The sequence below is a fragment of the Pempheris klunzingeri genome, chromosome 7 (genome assembly GCF_042242105.1).
Source record: "Pempheris klunzingeri isolate RE-2024b chromosome 7, fPemKlu1.hap1, whole genome shotgun sequence".
In the NCBI taxonomy this organism is placed as follows: domain Eukaryota; kingdom Metazoa; phylum Chordata; class Actinopteri; order Acropomatiformes; family Pempheridae; genus Pempheris; species Pempheris klunzingeri.
Window position 1 is genome coordinate 728,557 of NC_092018.1, and position 25,454 is coordinate 754,010.

Sequence of the window (25,454 nt, forward strand, 5' to 3'; positions counted from 1 at the left end):
CAAATGGGATTGGAGTTTAAACTTCCCTATTGAAACTATCCAGTGTTTCACAATAGAGGAAAAAATACACAATTTCTATTTTAGATTTTTTTCTTTTAGTTAATTATCTTTCAGCTTGGTCGAGTCCCAAGTTTGAGATCCACTGGATTAAGCCACTCGTCTTCTTGCCTCAGGGTGTCTTCGCCACTTTTACACAAACAGATGTGTGCAGATTGGACCCAGGTGTAAAAAAACAGAAGTGACCCTTTAAGCGGTAACTTTACTGGTCACAAGGCTGCATTTTTAAGCCCCTGGTGACAGGAACTAGATCCCGCTGGCTGGCAGTGTGCTGTGTTCGTCCACACCAGCTGAAGTGAATGTTTGCAGCTGTCAGATTCCACTGCTGGCAAAATGAACTGGCCTGCTCTCTCTTTATAGCAGAATAGGAATGAACAAGGAATGTTCATTGCCGTTTCAGAGAGGAATGGTGTGGGTTTGGCTCGGTAATCTGTGGTTATGTCGGAATTTGAAATAGGAAAGTTTACTGGTAGAGCGAATACACTCACTGCCTCCTTTATTTCCTTCCATCCTTTCTGCGTCTCTTCTTCCTCTCCGGTGAGTCCTGACGTTTGTTTCATCTCCACAGCCCACTGCTCCCAGTCCTCTGTGCTCCCAGGTGACCTGTGGCCGTCGCTCAGCACGCTCAGAGCCTCGGGGCGGCCAGACGACTCAGGCTCTTGTTGGAGGCTCGGTAGGAAAAGGTGAGTGTTTGTTTGAGATGAATGGTCTGTTTATTCAGCCCAGCGTCGCTGCTGGACCTGCAGAGTGCACTGGAATGAATCGGGGCTCTGTGAGCTGGACGGGGACGTCACAGTTCTCCCTGTGAGAGGTGTGTGTCCTTGAAAGTTTGTGTCAGGGATGGAAAACGTGCTTACACACTCTCTTCCCACCCACACTGGCTGAATTATAGTATGAATTTTTGTAATTCCTGTATGTGGGGGAAATAAATCTGTGTGGTTGTAAAGGGAGTTTAGCTCCGCTCTGAATCAGGACAGTGTGGTGAAGTGAAAATGAACAAACTCTGCTCCACGTGGCCGCTGCCCAGAGCTCTGCTCCTCTCAGACTGAGCTCTGAGCTACAGTTAGCACTAACACATGTCGGAGCACCAGAGGGACGGGTCCTCGCTGCTGCCTGTCCGCCATGTTGTCCTCTGGCTCACACTAAAATAAGCACAAACAGACCGCGGCCTGGGAGTGGTCTTTGGAGGCCGCGGGCCCAGTGCATTCTGGTCGTTGTAGGTTTTCCACCTCTCGAGCAGAGGGGAGGACCACAGCTCTTGGTCTCTGTCTTCTCCGGTCATGTCGCAGCAGCTTCAAAAACATTTGCACCTTTGAGTCAAACCTCCTGAGGTGACAGAAGGGAGAGCACACACACCATGGAGAGGGGAAAACCTGAGCCCTCTGAAGAGAGCTGACTGGAGCTGCTGCATCAGCACACCGCTGAAGACAGGACACAAACCACGGTGGAGAGCAGGCTCATTAAGAAAAGTTGGGACCTCTGCGTGAACACTCTGCTCGGGGGGGCAAAGGGAGGAATAAGTGAGTAACCTGCATCAACGTGAGCTCACATGAAGGAAACTACCTGTGCTGGTGGTGTGTGTCTGTGTGTGTGTGGGCTCTTTATAAGGACTGTGTGTTACTGTTCCTCTGCTGCTGTAATCGTCTGTAATTGTTGCCTGTGTTTATCCTGCTGGTTCCTGTTCCCGCTGTGCTCTTTGTGCTAACAGGGGTTTGACTCGTGGCCTCGTACCTACGAACCAGCAGGATATTCACACACACACACACACACACACACGTTCTCCCCTCTGACCCGCTGATTCTGTCCTGTTGAGGGTTTTAACCCTCTGATCTAAAGGCTCCGTCTGGTGCCAGGCTGACATGGTTGGTACCAACGGATGCCCGAGGGCGTCCAGTGCCACATGACGCCCTCTTCTTTACTGGGACACTGAGACACTGGAGCAGGCTCAGCTCTCTTCTGCAAAAACAATGAATCTTCTGTCTGTTGAAATGAGTTTAACCGTAATTATGGTTTTGAGTTCAGTTTTGTTTTAGTCGGGACAAACTTTTCACCACTGTCCTGAAAAACAGTTTTAACCTCCCTGAAGTGAATTTAAACCGTCCCAAAGTCAGAATGTGGTTCCTTTACTTTATTATCATCATTAATAGAAACACCTCAGCAGAGTATTTCTATGATCTAACGTGTCCGTAACTCCTTTTAAGTGCTTCAGTACATTAATGTGCTGCAAACATCCTCATGATTCTCTGTAGCTGTTAAGTTAATGAGACATTAAAAAGTCTGTTTTGCATAATATGTCCTCTTTAGGGACAATGAGCTAAATTAAAAAACAATAAAATATTAGAACAATTGGAAAAACATTAGCAGCAGTGAAGTTATGATCAGGACATTTGGCAGGAAGTTAGGTAAATTAGATAAATCAGATGTATACAGTCAATCTGTGCATTAACAGTTATGATCCTGATTAAAACATGTATGATTGTCATGTTGCTACAGCTCATAGAAAAACATCCTTATACCTTTGAAAACAATGTTAGAACTGTTTTATTTATATTTTTGGATATGTTCCTACAGAAATGCAGACCTCAGTGGTGAACCTGACTCCTCCAGCTGTGTCTGGTGTTCGTTCTGCTCTGTGAGGTCCTTTGGTTTATCAGCCTGCTTCAGTCTGAACAGTTCTGTTGAAGTATTTCTTGTCCCGGCCCCCCCACAGATCCTCATCCTCCAGCCCCTGGAGAAGCCATGCTCATGTGGTCCCCTCTCGGCGGATCCCCCATGACCACCTCCTGCGTCCGCTCCCAGCTGATGGTCGTCCTGGCCCTGGCCCTGCTCCTCTGCCCCGTGGGCCAAGTGACCGGTCAGGGGGAGAGTCACGCGTCACCTGCCCAGGTGATCCAGGACCTGCTGACCCGCTATGGAGCCAACAGCACCATCACGGTGCCCCAGCTGCGCTCTCTCCTGGCCCTCCTCAGCCAGGCTCAGGGTGACGGCGACGACGGCCACGTGGAGGAGTCGCCTACGACCACAGCCCCCAAAGCCAACAGCTCCAAGGTGAGAACGCAAATGATGGAGTGAAGCAAACTGTGCCCACGGCAGGTCCTAAAAGGTCCTAAAAGGTCCTAAAAGGTCCTGAAATGTCCTGAAATGTCCTAAAATGTCCTAAATTCACAAGAACTGATAAAAGGCTGTAAAAAGGTATTAAATAGTCTTAAGTTCTGTTTGGGGAGGTCTCAAATATTTACTTATTTATTGAATACTGGTCTACAATTCACTCCAAGTGCAAACTGCCTGAACATTTCATCTCTGGCCAAATCAGTTCTCAGAAAGATGATTAACTAGATGGGAAATGAGAAAAATATTCTGTTGTATAAGTCATATATATTTTCCACTATTGTGAAATACTGGATCATTTCAAAAGGGAACTCCAGTATTTTTAAACCCTGATTTGACATATTTTGGCAGCTGAAAAAAGTGTTGGAATTGTTCCAGTACATTTCCTCACCAGCAACCAAGAAACAGCTGTGATATTGTTTTCTTCAAAGCCACCAGACTCCATTCACAAAAACAGTAATTTTACCCAACAGCATACCTACTGCTGCCTCAGTTAGTTGGTTTGTGTTATTGTGTGTTACACATGTATTGTGTCAGGTTTGAACCAACCCTTTAAAACAGTCACTCAGTGACACAAACACACTGACTGATGGAGGCAGCAGCAGACCAGCAGCTCCTGTGTTCTAGGAGCTAAAATCCTTGTTTTAGTGAATGTAGTCTGGTGTGTGTGCTGTTTGTGGTTAAACCAAAAGGATCTTCCAGGTCTCTCTCTGTAGGGATCCTTTCCATAATGCTGTCACACACTTAGAATAACACTCTGAGCCTGTCAGTGGATCAAACAAGCTCTTTTAGTGGACCTACTGTGATCAGGTGCAGTTGCCCTGAAAGACTCAAAATAAAATAGGACCCAGGTTTAAAAGTCTGTTCGGTCCAGTAGGGGAGTAGTTGTAAAAAGTGATTACCTCAGCAGTGCTACATGGTTCCCTATACAGTGTGCATGAACCATGGACCAGTAGAGGACACTGAGACAGCTTGATGAGTTAGAGCTGCAGTTTTATAGTGTAGGTTCCTCCTATTTTCTTTTATGACTCTTCCTCTCCCCCATCAGCAGCAGGTCCCATCGAGGCCTTCATCACTAGTGAGTGTTTGGAGTTGGACCCAGTCCACGTTATGTTCAGACTCCTCTGGCTCTGTTGATCTTGGGCCTGTGTGTCAGTGTGTCCTCTACAGGAGTGCTTCAAAGTGGACTCGTATTCATAATTCATAACTGCTGCAGGAGGGACATGGGTCCTTTGGACCACAGCTGCTGCACATTAGTTGGTGGTGCATCATGTTGCTGCCGGTTCTCTCTCTCTCCTGGGGTCAGTTTGAGTCCTCGACACTCAGGATCAGGTCCCGTTACCCTCTGCTCCCCCTTTTGTTTGGGTCTCTTTAAAAAGTCGTCCACGTTGGATCTATGCTTCTCTGTAGAGCGTCTTTACTCTCTCTGTAATGACACAAATGTTGCCCAGCTCTAGTGTACATGTTGTATTAGTAATGGAGTAATCAATCAAGCAATCGGTCTTTATTAACCACACATAACCCAACCAAAGAAAACCCAACCGCTCCCCAACAGGTGAGGACAGCCCCTCCTGTTAAACCACCACATCTCTCGAAGGAGTGGTCATGTGACCTTCATGTGGTGCCTCCTCCATGTTGTGTTGTTAGGTGTGTGCTCTGGCTGAGCCCCGAGGCTCTGCAGAACTGTGAAGCACAAGACTAAATCCAGCTTTAGTCCTTTCTGGAAGAGGCAGGAGCCACCGGTGCCAGATAGCTGAAATATTTAGCATATTTCCCATGCTCAGTGTCGGCGATGATTGACTCACTGGCTGATCTGCTTCTGAGTGATGGTTAAAAGTTATGAACACCAGACAAATTAATAGAACAAGAGGCGTCATGTGTAGTTCACATGTTGGCGTGGACACACAGACAAGTGTACAAAGACAGCGACACAATACTAAGTAAAGCTGCAACCTATAAAGGGTCACTCCACTGTTTCTCCCCCTGGTCCTCTGTGTCCACATCCTGGTGTCTGAGTGACTGGTAGGTAGTAAAAGTGTTGGAACTGGTCCAGTAGATCACCTCAGCCAGCAGACACCAGACGGTTGGATTTAACACGATTTGTGTAACATAGAATAACACAAACAAACAAACTAACTGATGGAGGCAGCAGCTGACCAGAGGCTGGTCTGTGTCCTGAGAGTCATAGAAGGCTGTTTCTGTATGTACTAATAGGGCCCAGGCGTAAAACACCAGAATAACCCTTTATGCACATACAAATGAAATAAGAAAAGCCCTTTTTGGCTGAACTGCTCACGATGCAGACACATGAAGACAGACAGATTAGTGGACTTTGATCAGGTGCTGCTGCTGGCTGAGGTCTGCTGGACCAATTCCAACTCTTTGTACCCACCAGTCATTTAGTCACCAGGATGTGGACAGAGAGGACTCGGGGTTAGAAACACCAGAGTTGCCCTTTAACCGTGGGAGTGGACGCGCAGTGTTGTATCTTAACCAGTTTACATGGCAGCAGCAGCAGACCGTGTCTGTCTTTGTACAGGCGTGTGACTCAGAACAACACGTCCAGGTGCAGCCTTCAACCGTCGCTGCTCTCCCGCCCAGTGAGGGACACGCCTCCCGTCAGCAGCCTGTTCAGTCACGTGCAGAACTCCCCTCAGAGAACAGAGCCGTTAAACACTGAAGGCGTTTGCTGCCGCTGCTCTGATAGTTTGTTAACATTTGGCAAAGTGACTCATACACTTCAGATCGGCATCAAACCGCCCTCTTGTGTTTGATTTGACTTCACTTGTTGTCGCAGATCAAATTCCAGCTGACTTCTGTGTCCTAATATAGGAATGAGACATCGACCACAGATTCAGTTTCTCTGGATGTTTCAATGTGACTTTAGAGGTTTGATTCCTCAGATAGACGACATTTACTGTTTCCTTTTTAACAGCTGTTAGACCCCCGTCACCCCAATAATCCATGTTGGTCTTGATGTAAGTTGTTAGAAACCTTTTTAATGATGACAGTTCTGGTTAATATTCTGTGATTGGAGGTGTGAGTAAGATGAATGATCAGTAGCCAACAAAGCTAAACTGTTTTTACACCCAGATGTTTCGTGTTTAATGTGCCTGTCATCTTCTCCTGAACCTAACTAAGTAGTTCTGGTGTCTAAACATAACCAACCTGCCACTGAAAACTGCTAATAATGAAGAAAACTGAAAAAACCTCGGCGAGGTGAGGTTAGGTTTTCCTAATTGTTGGACCCATAGAGCGCAGCAGACTAGTGTCTAGGGCCTGCCAAGCCAGCTAACTTCCTGTTAGCCCCAGCTAACTTCCTGTTAGCCCAGTGCTAATGGGGATAAAATAATTTAATCGTGTGGCTCTTCTTGACTTTCCAAATGTTATCGGCCCTGAATGGATCAAACTGATGGTGAAACGAGTCATTTCACACGTTGTGACCCTCAAAAAACAAAAGTATCTTCTGATCTACAGACGTCTCTGTCACAGTGTGAAAAATAACATCATCATGTGACGCCCAAATTGGGTTTAAAGCCTGGAGACCTTCCTGGGGGGGTTGGACATGACGCCAAACACCGAAGAATGAAAGCTCTGATCGCTGTGATAGTAATACTTTGATAGTTTTATCTTGGATTGATTTTAAACAGGATGATTTAAACCTGTGGTCACTTCAGGGGGAGGTCTGTTTTCATAGACGTCACAGAGCTGTTGTCTGGTTTAAAACTGAAAGCACCATGTCCTGTCGCTGGACACGTCCTGGCTCCTAAATTAAACTGCTGATGTCTGTTGGCTGACTGAGGGTGTGCTCTCCTCCCCAGTGCTTACCGCCAGACACGCTGGCCATTTACAGCATCAGTGAGCAGTCGCGTCTGGACGGGCAGAACTTACAGGAGCTGTGCCCCACCATGCTGCAGCAGCTGGACGCCGGCACCTGCAGGGTGCAGAAAGGGGAGGAGCTGAGCGGTGACGCCTCCCCCCGGCCCACCGACGCTGAAGGTGAGCGCTGAGCTGATGCCGGCTGTTTATCCATACTGAACGTGTTGGTCATGAACATCAGAACACATTCTGTAGAATAAAGTGTTCCTCAGAATCAACAAACCAAAACCAACAGTGACGTGTTGAGCTGAAGCCTGATGGAGGTTCTTCCTCTGAGAACATTGGGTGTGATCAATTTGGCCAAAATGTGTGAGTGACGTTTGCTAAAGCTTCAGCTGTTATTTAATAAACTAAAGAATATGGAGTGAAGACAGCCTCAGGTGATCCAGTCTGTCCAGACCCAACCGGTCACTCCTGGCTGCTGCTGTCTCCATCAGCAGCAGCCATGACGTCGTTAGCTCGTCTTTGGCTTCGAAGAGACGACGCTTCTCTTCTCGTCATGATTTCTGTGTGTGTGCAGCAGCGGGGACAGACTGCTCACCTCCAGGCAACAGGTCATGACAGTAATATAGTCCAGAAAATACAATTACAGTACTTTGACATGTTTCTTATGTAACAAAAAAAGAGCTCTGGAGTGATTCTGTCCCGTTTGGTTCGATCCTCCTCTGAAGCTGAGATCACTACAAGATGTTTCCACTGTGTTCATGGCTCCGTTTGGAACAGCAGGAACCTCTGGGCTCTGGACTGAGACACACACAGATAAACACATTGTTGGTTTTGGTCTTTTCATGGATTGGAGTGTTTCCATCCTCTGGTACTGACTGTTTATCTGTGTGTTGCATATTCTAACTGTTTTATTCCTTCCACAGTGAGAACGTCTTCATTCCTGTTAGTCACTAACTCCATTACAAGTTTTGTTTCTCTGCTCTTCCTCTGTTTTTCATCACCAGTTCAAACCTAACGCAGTGAAAACACATTTCTTCATCAGGTCAGATGTGTGTGTTGTTGCCCCGACATAGTGATACCATGACGTCCCCTGGAGAGACAAAAGCCAAAATAAGCATGCACAAGGCTCAGATTGCATTTCTCAGTTTGGCTTAAAAAGCTGCACATCCTTCAGACTCAGTCAGCAGCTCCGCTATGCAGCAGAGGGCTCATCCAGGTACAGACGGTCGGACAGCTACAGACTGCTCTTAGTCCCCCCTACCACGCCCCACCAGGACAGCAGGACGTCCCCGAGTGCTCTGGAAGCCATTTTGGGTTCTAAAGTTGTGGGGAAAAGTGCAGCAGCTGTTTAACAGCCCTGTAAGCTCTTGATGAGGGGAGTGAACTGACGCTGGAGTGTGTGAGGTATAAAAAGCTGGCTAGTGACAGACTTGGAGAATTTGTTGGGCTTGTGTGATGTTCAGAGCTGCAGCGAAGCTTCTGGAACGATCTCAGTGCGTCATCGGTTTCTACTAAAGGAGAAAAATATCAGCTTCCGCTATGAATGTGATGACTTCATATAAGGCTGCAGGATATTATAAAACTGACACGGAGATATCTTTATTTTTCTTTCTGCGATATATGTTAGGACAGGGAACAAATACAGGACATTTCACCACATACACACGTGTGTTCTTCATGTGTAAGAGGAAGACCTCTGCCTTGTGTTGATTAGATCACAAAGAACTGAACTCTGTTTATTCTAACAAACAGGAAAAACTCCATGTTTCGCTCCAGATCCCATTCAGATAAAGTAGAAACACTAAACGGATGTTCGCTCAGGTTGCCACAACTTGAAGCCAGCAGCTCTAAAGTAAATAAAAATAAAAAATAGTTGAAGTAGATGGTGTCTGATAGTAAATGGGCCAAAATGAGTGACAGCCACCTCTGGAAGGAACCACAGAGGAAGAAATGAGGGATGAGGGGCTCTGAGGTTACTGTTCCTGCACTGTGGAGGTCAAACTAAGACAGAATATATACATCCAATTAACCATCATTCATTTTCATCATTTGGGTTCTTTAAAAGTTCTCCCCCCTCCTACTTCTAGCACATGGTTCAGCCCTCTGCCTCCCCCCTCCTGGAAGCAGCTTGGACTCCTCCACATGTGTTTACATGTGCGTAACGGAGGGAGAGGCTTCTGGGAAAGCACCGCGCCTCTTAGTACACATGTGTGTGTGTGTGTCGTTGTTTCCATGTGAACAAGCGTGTTGAGTGATCTTCACATGAATGTTGATCTGCGTGCTGGAGGGTAAACGGACCCCCCAGTGTAGTAATGTAGCGTCAGACAGGCTTTTCTTGTAGGGTCGTCCTGAAATGTGACTCAGTGTGACTGTTGAGTTACTTTACTGTCCTTTAGGTTGTGTTTCCTGTGCAGTGCCACGTTGTGCAGCTCTGACTTCCGTCCCTAAGCTGACTCACAGGTTTCACTATGAGGCTGGTTTGTCTCAGATGTCTAGTGGCCTCGGGCTCCATCTCTCTCTCTCTCTCCTCCCCCTCGTTGTTCTCCTTCATCGTCGACTCGTATGCCCTCCGCTCGCCTCGCACTTGCCCCTCCAGGCAGCTTATTTTGGCCCGAGACCTGTTTTTCTTCCCCCGGCTGGAGAGATGTGCCAGCAGCAGGGAGGCACATGACGAGGAAATTAATCTCTGCTGCAGATCTCACAGAGTCCCATAGTCCGACCTGTCCTCGATCAGCCCTTCATCTATTCCCCCTTATTTAAATCTGGAGGAATGGTTTAGAGCAGACAGCAGTGTGAATACATCCAAAAATAATTAAGGAGGAAAGAAGTGATCCTGGTTTAAACTGGCCGACAGGTACCAGTGTGTTAATACACAGTAATGATAGGGTTAATGCATGCTGTAAAATAAAAAGTGTGCAGATTAGATCAGTTCTCTTCAGTCTCTAATGAGTGAAGGACCAGTTGATAAAGGACTTCAGGTTCCCACTAAGGACTTCGTAATGAAACAGAAACTCACTGTTAGAGACGACCACCTGAATCTAGTGATCTAGTGGGTTAAGGGTGAGGCAGAGATCATATCCCCATAACCCAGAACAGAAGAAGAACATTAGCTCTGTTTCTGTACAAATACCCATGTTTATGTCAAAGTCTGTTAGGAGTGAGTCAGAGTGACATTTATAGGACGACGCAGAGCAAAATGCAGAGCAATCATTTCCCAATATTACGCAAACATAGGTTTCCCAGAATGACACGAATAACTCTCACTGGATCTGATTCACCATCAACACGTCAGCAGTAATGCTGAAGTGAAACTGTTTTGATGCTGATGTGGTTTTACCGTTTGTGCCCTCGGGTCCTGGAGTTTCTGGAAAGTCATGGAATTAAGAAAATTGTATTCCAGGCAGGGAAAGTCAGGGAATGTAATGAGTTATTGGGACCAGTCCTGGAAAATCAGGTGCTTCTGTGACACTTGATTTAATAAATATACTTTAGAACACTATTTACCAAATGATGCCTGTTTTCCTTGAGATTTTAGTTGGACACCTTATGGAGCCTTCATCACCAGCCTTCTTCAGTCTTCATCATCTCGCCTTTACTTCCTTCCTCAGCGTGCAGATGTGATCTCACACCACAGGACAGACCGTAAATCTCTCGTCATTAACCTGACTTTTCCATAAACTTCACAGGTGGCACACACACTCCTAACTAATGTCCACTAACCTTATTTGGTTTCTGCAGGTGTCACTTAAGGCGGCTGTTCCCAACCTGTTTGGCTTGTGGCCTTAAAAGCACAGCTGTGTCCTTCTCTAACCCACAAGTCACAAGCTTCATCTCTCTCTGTTTTCAGCTGTTCAATCAAAAAGTTCAGTTTTTATTTCCTTTGAATTGTAGTTAAAGGGTAACGCACCAGACTACATTCACAAAAACACTGATTTTATGTCGCTCTAAGTTGAAATTACTGTTAAATTGTTTCTCGGTTGCTGCTCAGGCGAACTCCTGGACCAATTCCAACACTTGTTTTTTTTAGCTTCCAGTTATTTCAACACCGAAATCTGTCCGAATCTGTCCCAATAGCTTTAAAAATACTTGCGCTGCCATTTTAAATTATCCGATATTTCACAATAGAGGAAAATGTGCACAATTTATGTTGCAGATTTTTTTTTTTTCTTCTACTTTTTTCTGTTTCCTGTGTAGTTAATCATCTTTCTGCCACTTGGCAGGGTCCCAAACCGTAGGTTGAGAAATACTGAGTTAAGCTATCTTCACCACATTTCCACAGATGGATGTTTTGTACAATGTCAACTGCTTACATCCAAAATCACATGTTGTTGTACTGAAATGCCAGTAAGTGATTTTATTTATTTGCATTTCAACATGGCTGCTGCTGCAGACAAACTGTCGTCAGATCAGCGTCTGATTTCTAACGTGATTTTAGGTGACGGCATGTTTTGTCCTGAACGACCTCACGTTACGTTTGGCCCTTTGTTTTAATCCTCCACCTTCCTGTCACTCACACCTCCAGTGTGGGGCTTTTCTTTCCTGAGTGTGACCGTGATCAATGCCTTCTCCCTCACCGGAGTCTTCATCATGCCCCTCATGAAGACGCGCTATATGAAGTACGCGCTCACCTTTTTCATCGCTCTTGCCATTGGCACGCTGTACTCCAATGCCATCCTGCAGCTCCTGCCAGAGGTTTGCCATCCATCCACACATCTCTCTGTTCACACCAGTTCACCCTCCGGTCGGCCTCATGGGACCTTACTTTAGGGAAAAATCCATCCAGTCGTCGACAGCGAGAGACGAATAAAGTTTAGATCCGCTTTAATAGTTCCATGGATCACTCACATGATGTTTATCAGTTTAAAAGATGATTTTAAAGTCAGTTTAGTCTCAGTTTTGCCTTTTTATACATCTTTTCACACCCCATGAACCTTTTTTATTCTCTTTCATGCACACAAACACCGAAGCTGAGAGCCTCTGTAGCTCACTGCGGTGCCAAGCGCTCCTCCATCTCTCCGGTGGTCACATCTGCTTCCTTCCTTCCTGCCTTTGTTTTCACCCTGTGGTTTTCTGGGGCTCTGATAAGTGCAGTGATGGGCTCTTTGGTTTATCTCTACCCTCACTGTGTCACTGATCGTCTGGGGGGGTGGGGGTGGCACAGCGGTGTTCTCTGTCTGCACCTTTCCTGCCACTGAGATGTGGGCCAGTTGTGAGGTTTGTCAGCTCTCTCCTCTGTCACTGCAGCAAGTACAGCAGCTAAACAGACTCCACAACAGTGTTTCACCTGCTGGCTTTTGGGCTTTTGGACTAATTAACTACTATTGATAATTTAGCACCCTTAAAGGAGACCTCCAGTGTTTTCAAACCTGCGTCCTGTTTCTACACATTCTGGTGTCTAAATGACTGATTGTACGAAAAGTGTTGATAGGTCTATAGAGAAAAACAGCCGTTCTCTCTCAGACTTCATTGACAAAAACTAATTTTACCTTGTGGGACTCAGGAGCTGTTGGTCTACTGCTGCCTCGGTCGTGTTTGTGTTATTGTGTGACTTTGATGATTTAAAGGCCCGTTAGCAACTGATGGAGGCAGCAGCAGAGCAGCAGCTCCTGTGTCCTGTTCTCTAAAATCCCTGTTTTAGTGAATGTAGTCTGGTGTGTGTGCTGTTTGTGGTTAAACCAAAAGGATCTTCCAGGTCTCTCTCTGTAGGGATCCTTTCCATGATGCTGTCACACACTTAGAATAACACTCTGAGCCTGTCAGTGGATCAAACAAGCTCTTTTAGTGGACCTACTGTGATCAGGTGCAGTTGTTCCAACACTTTTGCCACCTACCAGTCACTCAGACACCAGCATGTGGACAGAGGACCAGGTGTAGAAACAGTGGAGTTCTCCTTTAAAGCGCCCTTCAAATGGACACATGACCTCTTGTTAGCGGAGCCCCTTGTGCTGCTGTTGGGCTGTTTAAAGTTAATTTGCCCTCTTTTGTGTCTGCAGTGGTAGCTGGTGTGTTCCCTGAGGCTAGGACAGTGGTACAGATGCACCTGAGTGGATTAGAACAAAGTGTGTGTGTGTGTGTGTGTGTTTCAGCAAACTGTAATTTTACCTTAATCACTTCCTCTCTAACAAAAGACATGCATGGGGATCAAGGACTGCTTCCAAAGACAACACACTATTAACTCCTGTCTCTTCTCTTCTCAATGGACACATGAAGCTGTTGTCTGTGGAAAGACTTGCAGGTGTCTTTGAAACCTCTTATTTTTTCCTCAGGTAGATTTCATTTAATTCTTCCTTTCTTTTCAGGGTGTTAACTGGTTGGTGCTCTTTAATTATTTTGTCACTGACTTGTGACTGACTGGTGATTAACCTGATAAAATCTGTTCTCAATAACCATCTCTCTCTCTCTCTCTCTCTCTCTCTCTCCTTTTCTCACCTTCCCCCTTCCTTCCTCTGCCTCCTTTCCGGCGCTCAGTGTGGGGTTATGGGATCCTGTGTGTCACACTGATCTCTCTGTGTTCGCTGGTCGGGGCGAGCGTGGTGCCCTTCATGAAGAAAACCTTTTACAAGCGACTGCTGCTCTACTTCATAGCCCTGGCCATTGGCACGCTGTACTCCAACGCCCTGTTTCAGCTCATCCCAGAGGTAGTGTTGATGCTGCTGTGACTCACTTAGCTGCAGCTCCTTCACAGTGCCTCAGTGCAGGTTTTTATAGCAAGAGGATTAGTTATTTTTAACCCTCTCTGTCCACATCCTGGTGTCTGAATGACTGGTAGGTACCTAAAGTTTCTGAATTAGTCCAGTAGATCACCTCAGCCAGCAGCCTGCATGGCTCCAACCAGACTCCATTGACAAATACAGTAACTTTACTGTAGGAGTTGCTGGTCTGCTGCTGCCTCAATCAGTTAGTTTGTTGTGTTTTAAAGGGTTAGTTCAGAGCTAACACTATTTGTGTAACACACATTAACACAAACACACTGACTGATGGAGGCAGCAGCTCTAAAATCCCTGTTTTAGTGAATGTAGTCTGGTGTGTGTGCTGTTTGTGGTTAAACCAAAAGGATCTTCCAGGTCTCTCTCTGTAGGGATCCTTTCCATGATGCTGTCACACACTTAGAATAACACTCTGAGCCTGTCAGTGGATCAAACAAGCTCTTTTAGTGGACCTACTGTGATCAGGTGCAGTTGTCCCAAAGGATCACGTTGCAGCCATTGCAGCCCGTTTGGTGTCTGCTGGCTGAGGTGATCTACTGGACCAGTTCCAACACTTTTACTACCTACCAGTCACTCACACACCAGGATGAGGACACAGAGGACCATGGGTAGAAACAGGGGAGTTCATCTCCAAACTACAGAGTGATCTGCTGTAATCGGCAGCCATCTTGCTCAGCCACCATCAGCATTAACTGAACTGAGCAACGAATGAAACAGAATTAACATTAATGTTTATTTAAGAACAGAGTTAATACAGTTTAGGTGCCTGTGTGTGTTTATAGAAAACAGCTGCTCACAAACTGAACATTTTAACCTGCAATTAATCCTCTTTCATGAAGGACTGTTTTATTAAACTAACTGCACTACTTTAAGGTTGATTTATAATATAGAGGTATAAAACTTTTCTTTATAGAATTCAATAGGAAAAATGTTTCTAGATAAACTAACCGGTCGACTAAATACCTGACAAATCAAAGGAACTTCATAATCAGGGTGTCTGGGTGTGTGTTTGTACATATTAGGCCTTAATATTCATTAAATTACCTTCAGTTTTTAATTGTCAAAAACATTTTATCATTTATTCATCTTTTATTTCGTGTTTGTCCAAATAAGTGAAGCTCTTCTTCATGAAAGTCCACATTTCTGATGTTAAATCTCTAAACCTAATACTGTATTTATACTGTAAACATGCACTGACCTGTTGGCAAATCACCAGATTAACCCAACTCACTCTTTACTTACTGTCAAACACAACACTTACAATCACACAAGAAACCAGATTATTCACTTTAGTATCTGCAGACAGAACAGAGTAAACACACATTAACTGAAGCAAAAATAAATATGTGTGTCTATGAATGTAGATGTGAAGAAGACGGTAGATGATGCAGAGTGCAAAGATGCTGGAATAAATATGGAATGACTCTGTACAGGTTCCATCACATAAATGAAGTAGGGAGGATAGTAAAGGGATAGTTACCTTTTTAGAAACATCTTAGTGAGTCGGACACCATCATGTCCCCCACCTGACCGCTGGTGGGGTTTCTTTGATTAAAACAATTGGTAGATGACTGCTGTAATGCTAAAGGACGGCGTAAATCTACCGCGATGAAAGACTGATGGATGTTTCTGAGCAGATCGACAGTTTCTAGTCAAATCTGGAATCTTTTATTCGTCTGTCACAATGAATCATTAGCTGTGATCAGTTTGAAAACACCAAGAGCTGCTTCCCACCAACAATAAGACACTGACTACATTCACTGGCCAATCAAAGCACATTAAAAAGCAGCAAAGACCATCGGACAGCGCAGCAGAAACACAAAACAGTTAAAAAGAAGAATAAAAAACCGGACAATGAGAAGAATAAAGGCTCTCATGCCGAGTTAAAAGCCAGGAAATAAAAACAGGATTTAAAAGCAGGCAGTGTGGGGGCAGATCTGACCGAGCCTGATGGGAGGTGGGCTTGTACAAGGTCAGAAGGAGAAGTTGGAGCTCAGTAGCACATCTAGTGATTTGTAGGCCAACAATAAAAGCTTAAAATCAATCCTAAAACGTACACAGAGCCAGTGGAGGGAGGCCCGGCAGACACCAACAGGCCACGTGATGGACATAAAAGCACTACAACCCTCTCAAAATCACTAAAAGACGAGAAAGACTTCACCTTAAACAAAAAAGCTCAGGTGGAAAAAGATGGATTTGATTAACTTGCACATCAGGTTATTGTAGGAAATGATCTCAAAGCAGTGAGCTGGTTACTGTAAAACCTGCTGCAGACTGAAGTCTTTGTTTTACTCTTAACCGTTACAAACCGCATTAAAAGTGAACTGGCTGTAATCCAGCTGCTGCAGGAGGCGTTTAGGTGTGAGGTGCATGTCAACACGCTGACTGAAGTTCAAAGTCGAGGCTTACTGTCAGAGCGGCACTGCCCGCCGATATGAGCTGTTGTCTGTTAGATTCTTAAATGCTGTCTAGACGCACACACCCATTATGGCCAGGTTTACAACTGCTGTGAAATTTATTGCATCACTTTAACTTTGGATGAATAACAAGAATAAAACACCTTTGTTTACCTCAGAGCTGAAGTTTGAGTGAGAGAGAGGGAGAGGAGACACATTCATACATAATTCAACCTGTTGAGAGGCTGCTGTGAAATATCTCTGCAGTATTTTATAGGAGAACTCTGGTGTTTCTATCCCTGCGTCCTCTGTGTCCACATCCTGGTGTCTGAAGGACTGGTAGGTAGTAAAAGTGTTGGAACTGGTCCAGTAGATCACCAGAAGTGTGTGACGGCATTATGGAAAGGATCCCTACAGAGAGAGACCTGGTTCTATCGCTCTCTGCACACACACCAGACTACATTCACTAAAACAGGGATTTAAGAGAGCAGGACACAGGAGCTGCTGCTCTGTGTTTGAGTTATAGTGGGACACAAAGTCCAGTGTTCTCTGAGGTAAAATGTTTTTCTCTATGGAGTCTGGTGGAGTGAAGGGATCATCTGGACCAGTTCCAAAACTATTTGTATAACTACAGTTCAGGTCAGACTTTATTGTCCCTCGTAGGGAAATTAGATTTACAGCAGAAGGCAAAAACAAACCCCACATAGAAAGGACTTTATTCACAACAGTATCAAACCACTGCAGTGTAGCAGCCTTCATAAAGATGCAGAGTAATGCAGTTTAGGTTTATTTCAAGTCAAGTGCATTTAAAACACTGAACAGAGGAAAATCTAAGCCTATTACTGTTTATCCTGGGGGACCTAAACCTCGGCCCCGGAGGGAGAACAATACATTCCTGTGGGAGGTCACGGGCTGTGTGGAAGCCGTGGTCCGTCTTGGTCAGCTGTCGCTGCTCGCTCAGCGCCATCTTACCCATCGGCCCGTTATCTGTCAGACACGTAGAGGTTCAGGCTTCAGAAATACTGGAGTTCTCCTTGAAAAGGAAGTCGCCTCTCCTGGATGTTGTTGTTAACAGAAGTAGAACCATCCGGAGACCTTGAGCAGGGCGGTAAAGTAGGTGCTGACCCTGACAGCGATTATAAACACGGGGACAAGTTTCTCACTCTTGTCCTCAGACAGCTGACTGCACAGCCTCGACCCACTTAGAGTCCAAAACAAGCAGCTCCCTAAACACCAACCGCTCTCTCTCACCTGCTCAATGTCACGATCACCTGATCGTTTCAGATATATCCACACTGAGTGATGCCAGGAAGTGATGTTGCACTAACCTCACCTGCTAATATCGACCACCAGCTAACGCCATCTTCTCTCCTGCACAACAGGCCTTTGGTTTTGACCCCATGAAGGATTTCTACGTGCCCAAGTCTGCGGTGGTGTTCGGAGGCTTCTACCTCTTCTTCTTCACCGAAAAGGTCCTCAAAGTGCTTCTCAAACGGAGAAGCGGGGTGAGTACATGGCAGTACATGTAGAGGGAGGCTGTCAAAGACCAAAGAAGCCAAAGAGTTGATCAAACCAAAGCTGAATGAGCAGAAGTTGTTATTTAAAGGGGAACTTCACCTATTTTCAGCCTGTTTTGTGTCGTCACAGTGGGGTCATTGTATGCAAACTTTCCTCCATGTTGTCTGCACTCAGAGCTGCACAGGTCGGACACACAGTGAGAGAATTATTTTGATAGTTTAATGCTGGGATCAGACACTCGGGGCTCCTTCTGTGAGCCAGAATGACCGTTTGGAGGAGGGAGAAGCTGCCAGCTGGAGAGGGGAGAGGCACAATGCATCCTGGTTGTTGAAGGATTTCTACGTTTGGAGAAGAAGGGAACACCACAGCCTGCTTTCTCTGTTTTCTCTGGTCATGTAGCACCAATTTCCAAAATATTCGCACCCTTCTGCTGCAGAGACGGCCCAGTTTAATGAAAGGAGCGTCTCTCCGGCAGTGAAGAGCTGCTTTGATACGGAAAGGGCAACGGTGCAGATGTCTGCAAAGACCAGCGGGGACAGATGGAGGAAATGACTGAATCAACATCTCTGACACAGTCTCAACAAACGTGGACACGGCGATCCTCACAGAGCCGCTATTTATTGCAGCTCGTATCCAAGGTCGGCGCTCAGACACAACACGGGATGATGTGCATGAAACCAGGACTCAGTCAGTCAATCAGTCACCAAAGATACACAGTGAAGCTGCTAAAGAATACAGAGCTGGATCATGTGGTGTTTCCTCCAGGTTAACACACCAGACTGTTGTTGAATCTAGACTTTCTTCATGTGTAGCTCTCCCCGTGCACACACCTGTACACACAACAGACCCCCACTAATTAATGATCAAGTCAAGGACGACATATTAAGGACAAGAGGCGGTAGGAGGGACAGGTTACAACAAGGACCATTAAAGTACCTCCGAACAGGAAGATAAGAGCAACAATAAGCAGCACTAAATAATAAGAGTCGCTATAAACGGTGAAGCTGGAGTTCAGCAGCGTTCTCAGCCACCCGCTCCTCCCAAACTGTGCCCAAGTCCTTCTGCCCCATTCCAGTAATCCTGGAGCTCACGTTTTCAGGCGGCTGAGCGTTTGTTTGCTTGTTTAGACGATTTAATTTGAAAGAAAACACCAGTTGTGCCAACGAGTGTTCACATAAGAGAAGTCAGGATCAGACAAAAGAAGCCCAGAGGCTTGTTCCCCCCGTGGTCCCTTTGGGGTGGGAGGTGAAACAGTACACTGAGTGATTTATTGACAGTATTAAGGTGAGTCACCAGGCCAGGCCCTGCTGTCCACACAACTCATTATAAACTCATCAGAGGTAAAAACCTCGTTCACAGCCTCCTCAGCAGACATGATGTCCTCCTGAACGAACCCTCGGAGCCAAACCTCCAAAGCTGCTTAGCATTTTAAGATTTCCTGACAAACTGTGTACAGAAGTTTCCCTCCCTGAGTTCTCGGTGGTCGTGCCCCACCTGGATGAAATGATGTTTTGCAGCAGCAGATTCCTCGGATGATTATTAGCTCTGAGCTGCATCACGACGAACGATTTAAACTCATCTTATGTGTCCATCAGCGGCAGGTTGAACCAGCCGGACGGGATGTCTGCCGCTGAGGCTCGCAGAGCGCTGGGGTTCGCTGCCTCTCCTGAAAACACACCAGAGAATCCTCGATAGCTGCTATCAGCTTTATCTTCACCCATGATAATAAATCAAACCGTGACGAGCTGCACCGGCGTGATGTGACCGAGGTCTGTGACCTAGTGGCTCTGAATTAACATCAGAAGTTATTACGCCTAGCCCACACCTCTTTCTATTGGATCTTAGAGCTTTTTTTTAGAGCTTTTTATGGACAATTAATGGCGTTTTTGCAGTAGGATCCCTTTAATGTCCAGAGTCACTGTCTCACATTACGTGGATGGTTTTTATTTTGGTTAAATAAAATTTTTCCCCTGTGAGTGGAGTCTTCATGACGGTGATGTGATCTGGTTCATGTTTCAGCGTTCTCCATTTTAAAGTGGACTGTGAACTGGTGCAGTGTGGCTGGTTTTTGGCTCTCGGCCACTTGGCGACTGTGCCTTCCTGTGAGTGTGTGTGTGTGTGTGGCAGTTGTTTGAACAGTTTTCCACAGCTGAAGTGCAAAGCTGCAGCCCTGTCTCAACTTGCAGATTGCCCTCTAATCCTCTAGTTGTTTAATTCTAAAACCAGCTTTACAGAACTTATAAGATGCTTTCCAGTGCTGCTGGTTTCATGCTCAAAAAGCAGCGGGAGACGTCGGAGGACGGGAGGACGGGAGGGCTGCTCCACCTTGTGGTGGCTGTGCTTTCAGCCGTTTGGTGAAAGTCACAGTCAGAGTGTTTCTCCATCCCAGATGAACCTCTGGTCGTCATGGTGTTAAAAACCCTCTGAGCGGCTGACATCTGGCCTGGTGCCCCCCCATTAGAGAATAACACTGATGTGCTGCTGGAATAAACCACTGACAGTCTGCAGGGGGGCTTTTATTTTGAAAACTGAGTGGATTCTCTGTCTGCCTTCCTGCCCCGGTGGGTTTTCGCTGTAAGTTTGGGGTGCAGCACTGAGATGAAGGTCGTGCTCACCTGTCACTGTGAGAGCAGTGTCGCTCTGGGAGCAGACTGGGACTCTCTGTCCTGCTGCAGCCACCCTGGAGGACTCTTCTGTCACATAGTCAGCATACAGGAGTGTGCTGACTATGTGACAGGGTACATCAGCACTTGTGTGGATAACATCGTACCCACCATACAGGTCAAGAAGTTTGAGACTGAGAGAGGCCATCACAGCTGCCAAGAGGCAGTACAGAGAGGAGCTGGATGGCTTCTACTCCTCTGCTGACTCCAGGCTCATGTGGCCTGGAGTCAGCAGCACATCACAGACCACAGGAGCAGCTCCAGTACCACCAGTACCACGGACAGCCTGCCCGATGACCTCAACACTTTCTGCACCCGCTCCGAGACCTCCACCCCCCACACAGAGAGGAGGCTCACAGACCCCCCCCGCCCCCCACCGGTTGTCTCATCAGCTCAGGTGAACAAAGCCCTGAGGAAGATCAACCCCCGCAAAGCTGCAGGCCCAGACAACATTCCTGGACGAGCCCTCAGAGCATGTACCAACGAGCTGACTGATGTTCTCACCTCCATGTTCAAATTCTCCCTCAGCCAGAGAACTGTCCCCTCCTGCTTCAAGACCACCACCATCGTCCCCCTCCCCAAAAGGAGCCCGCCCACCTGCCTGAATGACTACAGGCCAGTAGCACTCACTCCAGTCATCATGAAGTGCTTTGAGAGAGTGGTGCTGACCCACATTCAGAGCTGCACACCGGACACACACTCCTGGACTTTCTGACTGGCAGGCCTCAGTCTGTCAGGATAGGAAACAGGACTTCAGCCAGCATCATCACCAACATCGGCACACCTCAGGGGTGTGTCCTCAGCCCCATCCTCTACACCCTGTTCACCCACGACTGTGTTGCCTCCCACAAGGACAACACCATCCTGAAGTTTGCGGACGACACTGCTGTGATAGGACGCATCACCGGTGGAGACGAAGCATCCTACAGGAGGGAGGTGGACACTCTGGTGACATGGTGTGAGGACAACAACCTCACCCTCAACACGGACAAGACTAAGGAGATGATAGTGGACACGAGGAAGGAGAGGAGCCCTCATCAGCCACTGCTCGTCCGAGGTCAGGAAGTGGAGAGGGTGAGCAGCTTCCAATACCTGGGGGTCCACATCAACGAGGACCTCACCTGGACACTGAACACCACACAGCTGGTGAAGAAGGCCCAGCAGCGGCTGGACTTCCTGAGGAGGCTGAGGAGGTTTGGCATGTCGTCAAAAATCCTCACCAACTTCTACAGCTGCGTTGTTGAGTCCATCTTAACCGGCTGCATCACCGTGTGGTACGGCAGCACCACTGCAGAGAGTGGTGAAGACTGCGTCCAAGATCACCAGGACTCCCCTGCCCTCTCTGCAGAGCATCTACAGACACAGAGTCCACAAACTGTTCCCTCTCCTCCCCTCAGGCCGGAGGTACAGGAGTCTGAAGTGCAGGACGTCCAGACACAGAAACTCCTTCTTTCCCTCCGTCATCAGGCTCCTTAACAACACCAACTACCTCTAATCTGCACATTCACTTTGCTTTATGTTAATAAAGTTGCACATTTTGTAAATATATTTATATGTTAACAACAGTAGTTTAAACTCTTTGGCATTCAGTGTGGATGGCAAAGTCAGATTTTCATTGTACAGGGAAACCTGTTTCTGTACTGTACACATGATGATAAACGCTTTGAATTGAACCTCACAAACCTGAATAAAAGGCCACAGGGAACAAACTGTGAAGGGGCACGACCAAACCTGTTCCTGCACAAAGACACCTTCCTCAGTGGGTGCACACATACGAGCCTCAGTTACTCCACTTATTAGAGCTGTCAGTGAAGAAAACGTGTGAATTAGTTTAACTAGCAGAACTTTCAGCACCATATTTTGAAACAGACTTCACACGTGCTTCATGATTCAGGATAAACTGAAAATCATCATTAACAGGGAAATCATTCAGTATTTAAATTAAGTTAATCAGTGCGTCTTCACTGCCGGTGGAACAAACTGATTTAGAATAAGGTTACATCTCCTTTATCAATAGTTTCTGTTGACGCGCTCGGCGGCCTGCGAGGGAAGAAACTGTGACACTGTACGAGAGAGAGAGCTGTGATTGGCTGGATCTCCACAGTGTTGATGTGGATGCTGTGGGCTTGTTAGTGTTAAATCTGTGTGGCCTGTTTGAAGCTGTAAAGTCCACCTGAGCGTCTCTCTGCTCTTCGTCCTGTGTTGATCCTGAGATGTGTTTTCTGTGTGGTTCCCAGGGCCACGGCCACAGTCATTACCCCCAAGCCAACCGGTACTCGACCCCCGACGGGGACCTGGAGGAGGGGGAGAAGGAGAAGCTGCAGCAGAACGGAGCAGCCGGCAGTCTGGCTCCAGGAAAGGTGGACTCGGGGGAGGGCGAGCTCATGCTCAGCCCGGCACAGACGCCAGAGGTGAGACCCGTTCAGTCGGTGCTGTTTGGTGATCCGTCGTCTTAATGGGATTCTCTGCTTCTATACTGTCTCAGTACCAAATCAAACGGGACACGAGGGACATCCGTCTGAGAGAAATGATGTGAAGAAGAAAAGTAATTTTCTAGTTGAGTTTCCGTCCTGGGCCTGTGATGATGAGTCGACTGATTTCAGATGCACCTGATGATTCGTCCTCCAGTCTCAGTCTGTAGTGAATCTGCTCGCCCCTGTTGATGATTGTCCTCGTGTATTTAATCTCTACCTCTGCGTCCCTCCGTCCCAGGACTCCCAGAGCCCAGACGGCGGGGGCCGGGCCGGCGGCGGCTGCTACTGGCTGAAGGGGACCACCTACTCTGACATCGGCACGCTGGCCTGGATGATCACACTGAGCGACGGCCTGCACAACTTCATCGACGGCTTGGCCATCGGCGCCTCCTTCACCGCCTCCGTGTTCCAGGGCATCAGCACCTCTGTGGCCATCCTGTGTGAGGAGTTCCCCCACGAGCTGGGTGAGTCGGCGGGGGCCAGCCGTCTTATTCAGGATGAGACATCCATCTTCTAGGAGCTTCGTTGGATGCTAACTGCTCCTCTGTGATAATCACACAGTGACGCTCCTCATGTTTAACTAATCCCTCCTCTTCCACACGAGCAGGAAATAGTCCGTCTGTCGGCCGCCTCACTGTGTCCTGCTGCCGCGCTGCGTCGAGCAGCTGAACTTCCTGCTCAGACGTTTCCTTCTCTGTGTCACCAGGAGACTTTGTGATCCTGCTGAACGCCGGCATGAGCCTGCAGCAGGCCATGTTCTTTAACTTCCTGTCGGCCTGCTGCTGCTACCTCGGCATGGGCTTCGGCATCCTGGCCGGCAACAGCTTCTCCCCCAACTGGGTGTTTGCCCTGGCGGGGGGGATGTTCCTCTACATCGCTCTGGCAGACATGGTCAGTGTTATGACTTGTATCTCCTCCTCCTCCTCCTCTGGTTTGATGTTCTCCGGTTCTCTGTAAGCTGAAAACGTTCTCCGTTCTCTGCTTCTAGTTTCCGGAGATGAACGAGGTGAGCCGTGAGGAAGAGGATGCTGGCGGCAGCAGCTTCCTCCTCATCTTCGCCATCCAGAACGCCGGCCTGCTGACGGGCTTCGCCATCATGCTCCTCCTCACCACCTACTCCGGCCAGATCCAGCTGGGCTAGCCCAGGCCTCCGGACCGAGACGGGTCGGTGCGACGTGACCCCGAGAGGAGGGACGGAAACTTTCTTCTCTTTATCTTCCTCCCACCCTTTTTTTTCAGGGCCCCCCTGTGCGGCAGGTACGCACACTCCCCAATGAAGAATACGTGATTTGCCGTTGGTGCACAGTTCCCAGATGCAGTAGATCCCAGACAGACGAGCCGTCGGCGTTTCATCACCCTTGTCCTGACAGCCGCTCCCTCGCTGGACATGAACTGACGTGTGAGACTCAGACTAGCGAGCCGCCGAGGCTCCTGCTCTCATTCCTCCTCCCAGAGTCTTTGTATCAGTGCTCCTCTTTGTCCCCAGCACTTCCTCAGGAGGTGGCAAAAGCACAATCAGGTAACAGCAGCTGTATTACTGACATCCTCCATCCTTCAGGTCCAGACTGTCCTCCTCCTCCTCCTCCTCCTCCTCTTTGTTCTTTCCATACCAAAAACAACCTTTTTGGACCTGAACTGGAATTTGAACCAACATCAACCTGACTTCCAGCTGGGCTTTGTTGGTTATGTGTTGATGCTATATTTTTTTATACACGACAAACATGAAAACTGATCAGACCAAAAACGGACCGACCATCGAGAGTGGCGAAGGGCTACGCGGTGGCGTCTGGAAGGGCACGCTTCACTGTCCTCAGCACAGATCTACTTCTACATCCAGTCACTAACTCCCCATGAAGCCTGATCCGACGCGACATGAAGTCCAGATGTCGGCGTCTTTCTCCAGATCAGAACCGTCTCTCCACCTAGTTTACCGTCTGTGCCCTTCAGTAGAGGAACATGAGTAGTTTTAGGTTTTTTATTCTGCGTATCAGCTTCAAGTGCAAACCTCTGGCCTTGGCACATCTCCTAGACTGTACTTCCCAGAATGCTCTATTCTTTTACTCTACAGTAAGTCCATACTGTAAGTCACCTGCTGTTCTCCACATCAGTCACCTGGAAAAGTCCTTTACTGTATCGAGTCCTGTTCCGATGACCAGGACACACTTCTGTTGCTCTCCGGTCCAGCGTCTGACCTTTTCCCCGGAGAATAAATTCCCAGAGGCCTTTGAGAGACCCTGAGAGAAATATTCTGTCTGCCGCCACACAACAGCAGGTTTTCAGCCCGTTTGTGGAGCTGCAGCACAAAGCGGGGGCCCACGTCTGGGTCCAACCCCTCAGCCCCAACGAAGAGAAACCTGACGAGCAGTTAATGAAACATGAATGAAAAACGGTTACTGTTTTGGTAATTGATCAAACTCTTCTGTATTTCACTGGTTCCAGCCTCACATGTCTCGCTCTTCTGCTCTGATAGCTGCTTGACTGTCTTTGTAAAGTTTCTAACATGTATGACCATGTTGATGATGATGATGAAACAGACGACGATCTGTGGCAGCAGGGGGCAGCAGACTCCTGGTGTCACAGTGATCAGGTGTCCAGAGCTGACATGTAAATGTCCACATACTTCTGGCCATGTAGTGTTCATTTAAATGTGAGAGGAACCAGTGAAAACCAGTATGAGTGATGCTGATTATTATTTTATCATATTAT

At 47.3% G+C, this 25,454-nt stretch overlaps 1 protein-coding gene across 1 annotated transcript; it reads left to right on the forward strand.

Annotated features, from left to right (window-relative positions):
* Window positions 1–678: 678 nt before the first annotated feature.
* Window positions 679–24,694, forward strand: slc39a14 (solute carrier family 39 member 14). Its single transcript, XM_070834462.1, has 9 exons — window positions 679–740; window positions 2,768–3,105; window positions 6,987–7,164; window positions 11,513–11,682; window positions 17,476–17,598; window positions 22,512–22,685; window positions 22,987–23,212; window positions 23,455–23,639; window positions 23,737–24,694. The coding sequence occupies exons 2-9, from the start codon at window positions 2,797–2,799 to the stop codon at window positions 23,887–23,889; spliced, it is 1,518 nt and encodes a 505-aa protein (XP_070690563.1). The 5' UTR covers window positions 679–740; window positions 2,768–2,796; the 3' UTR covers window positions 23,890–24,694.
* Window positions 24,695–25,454: the final 760 nt, after the last annotated feature.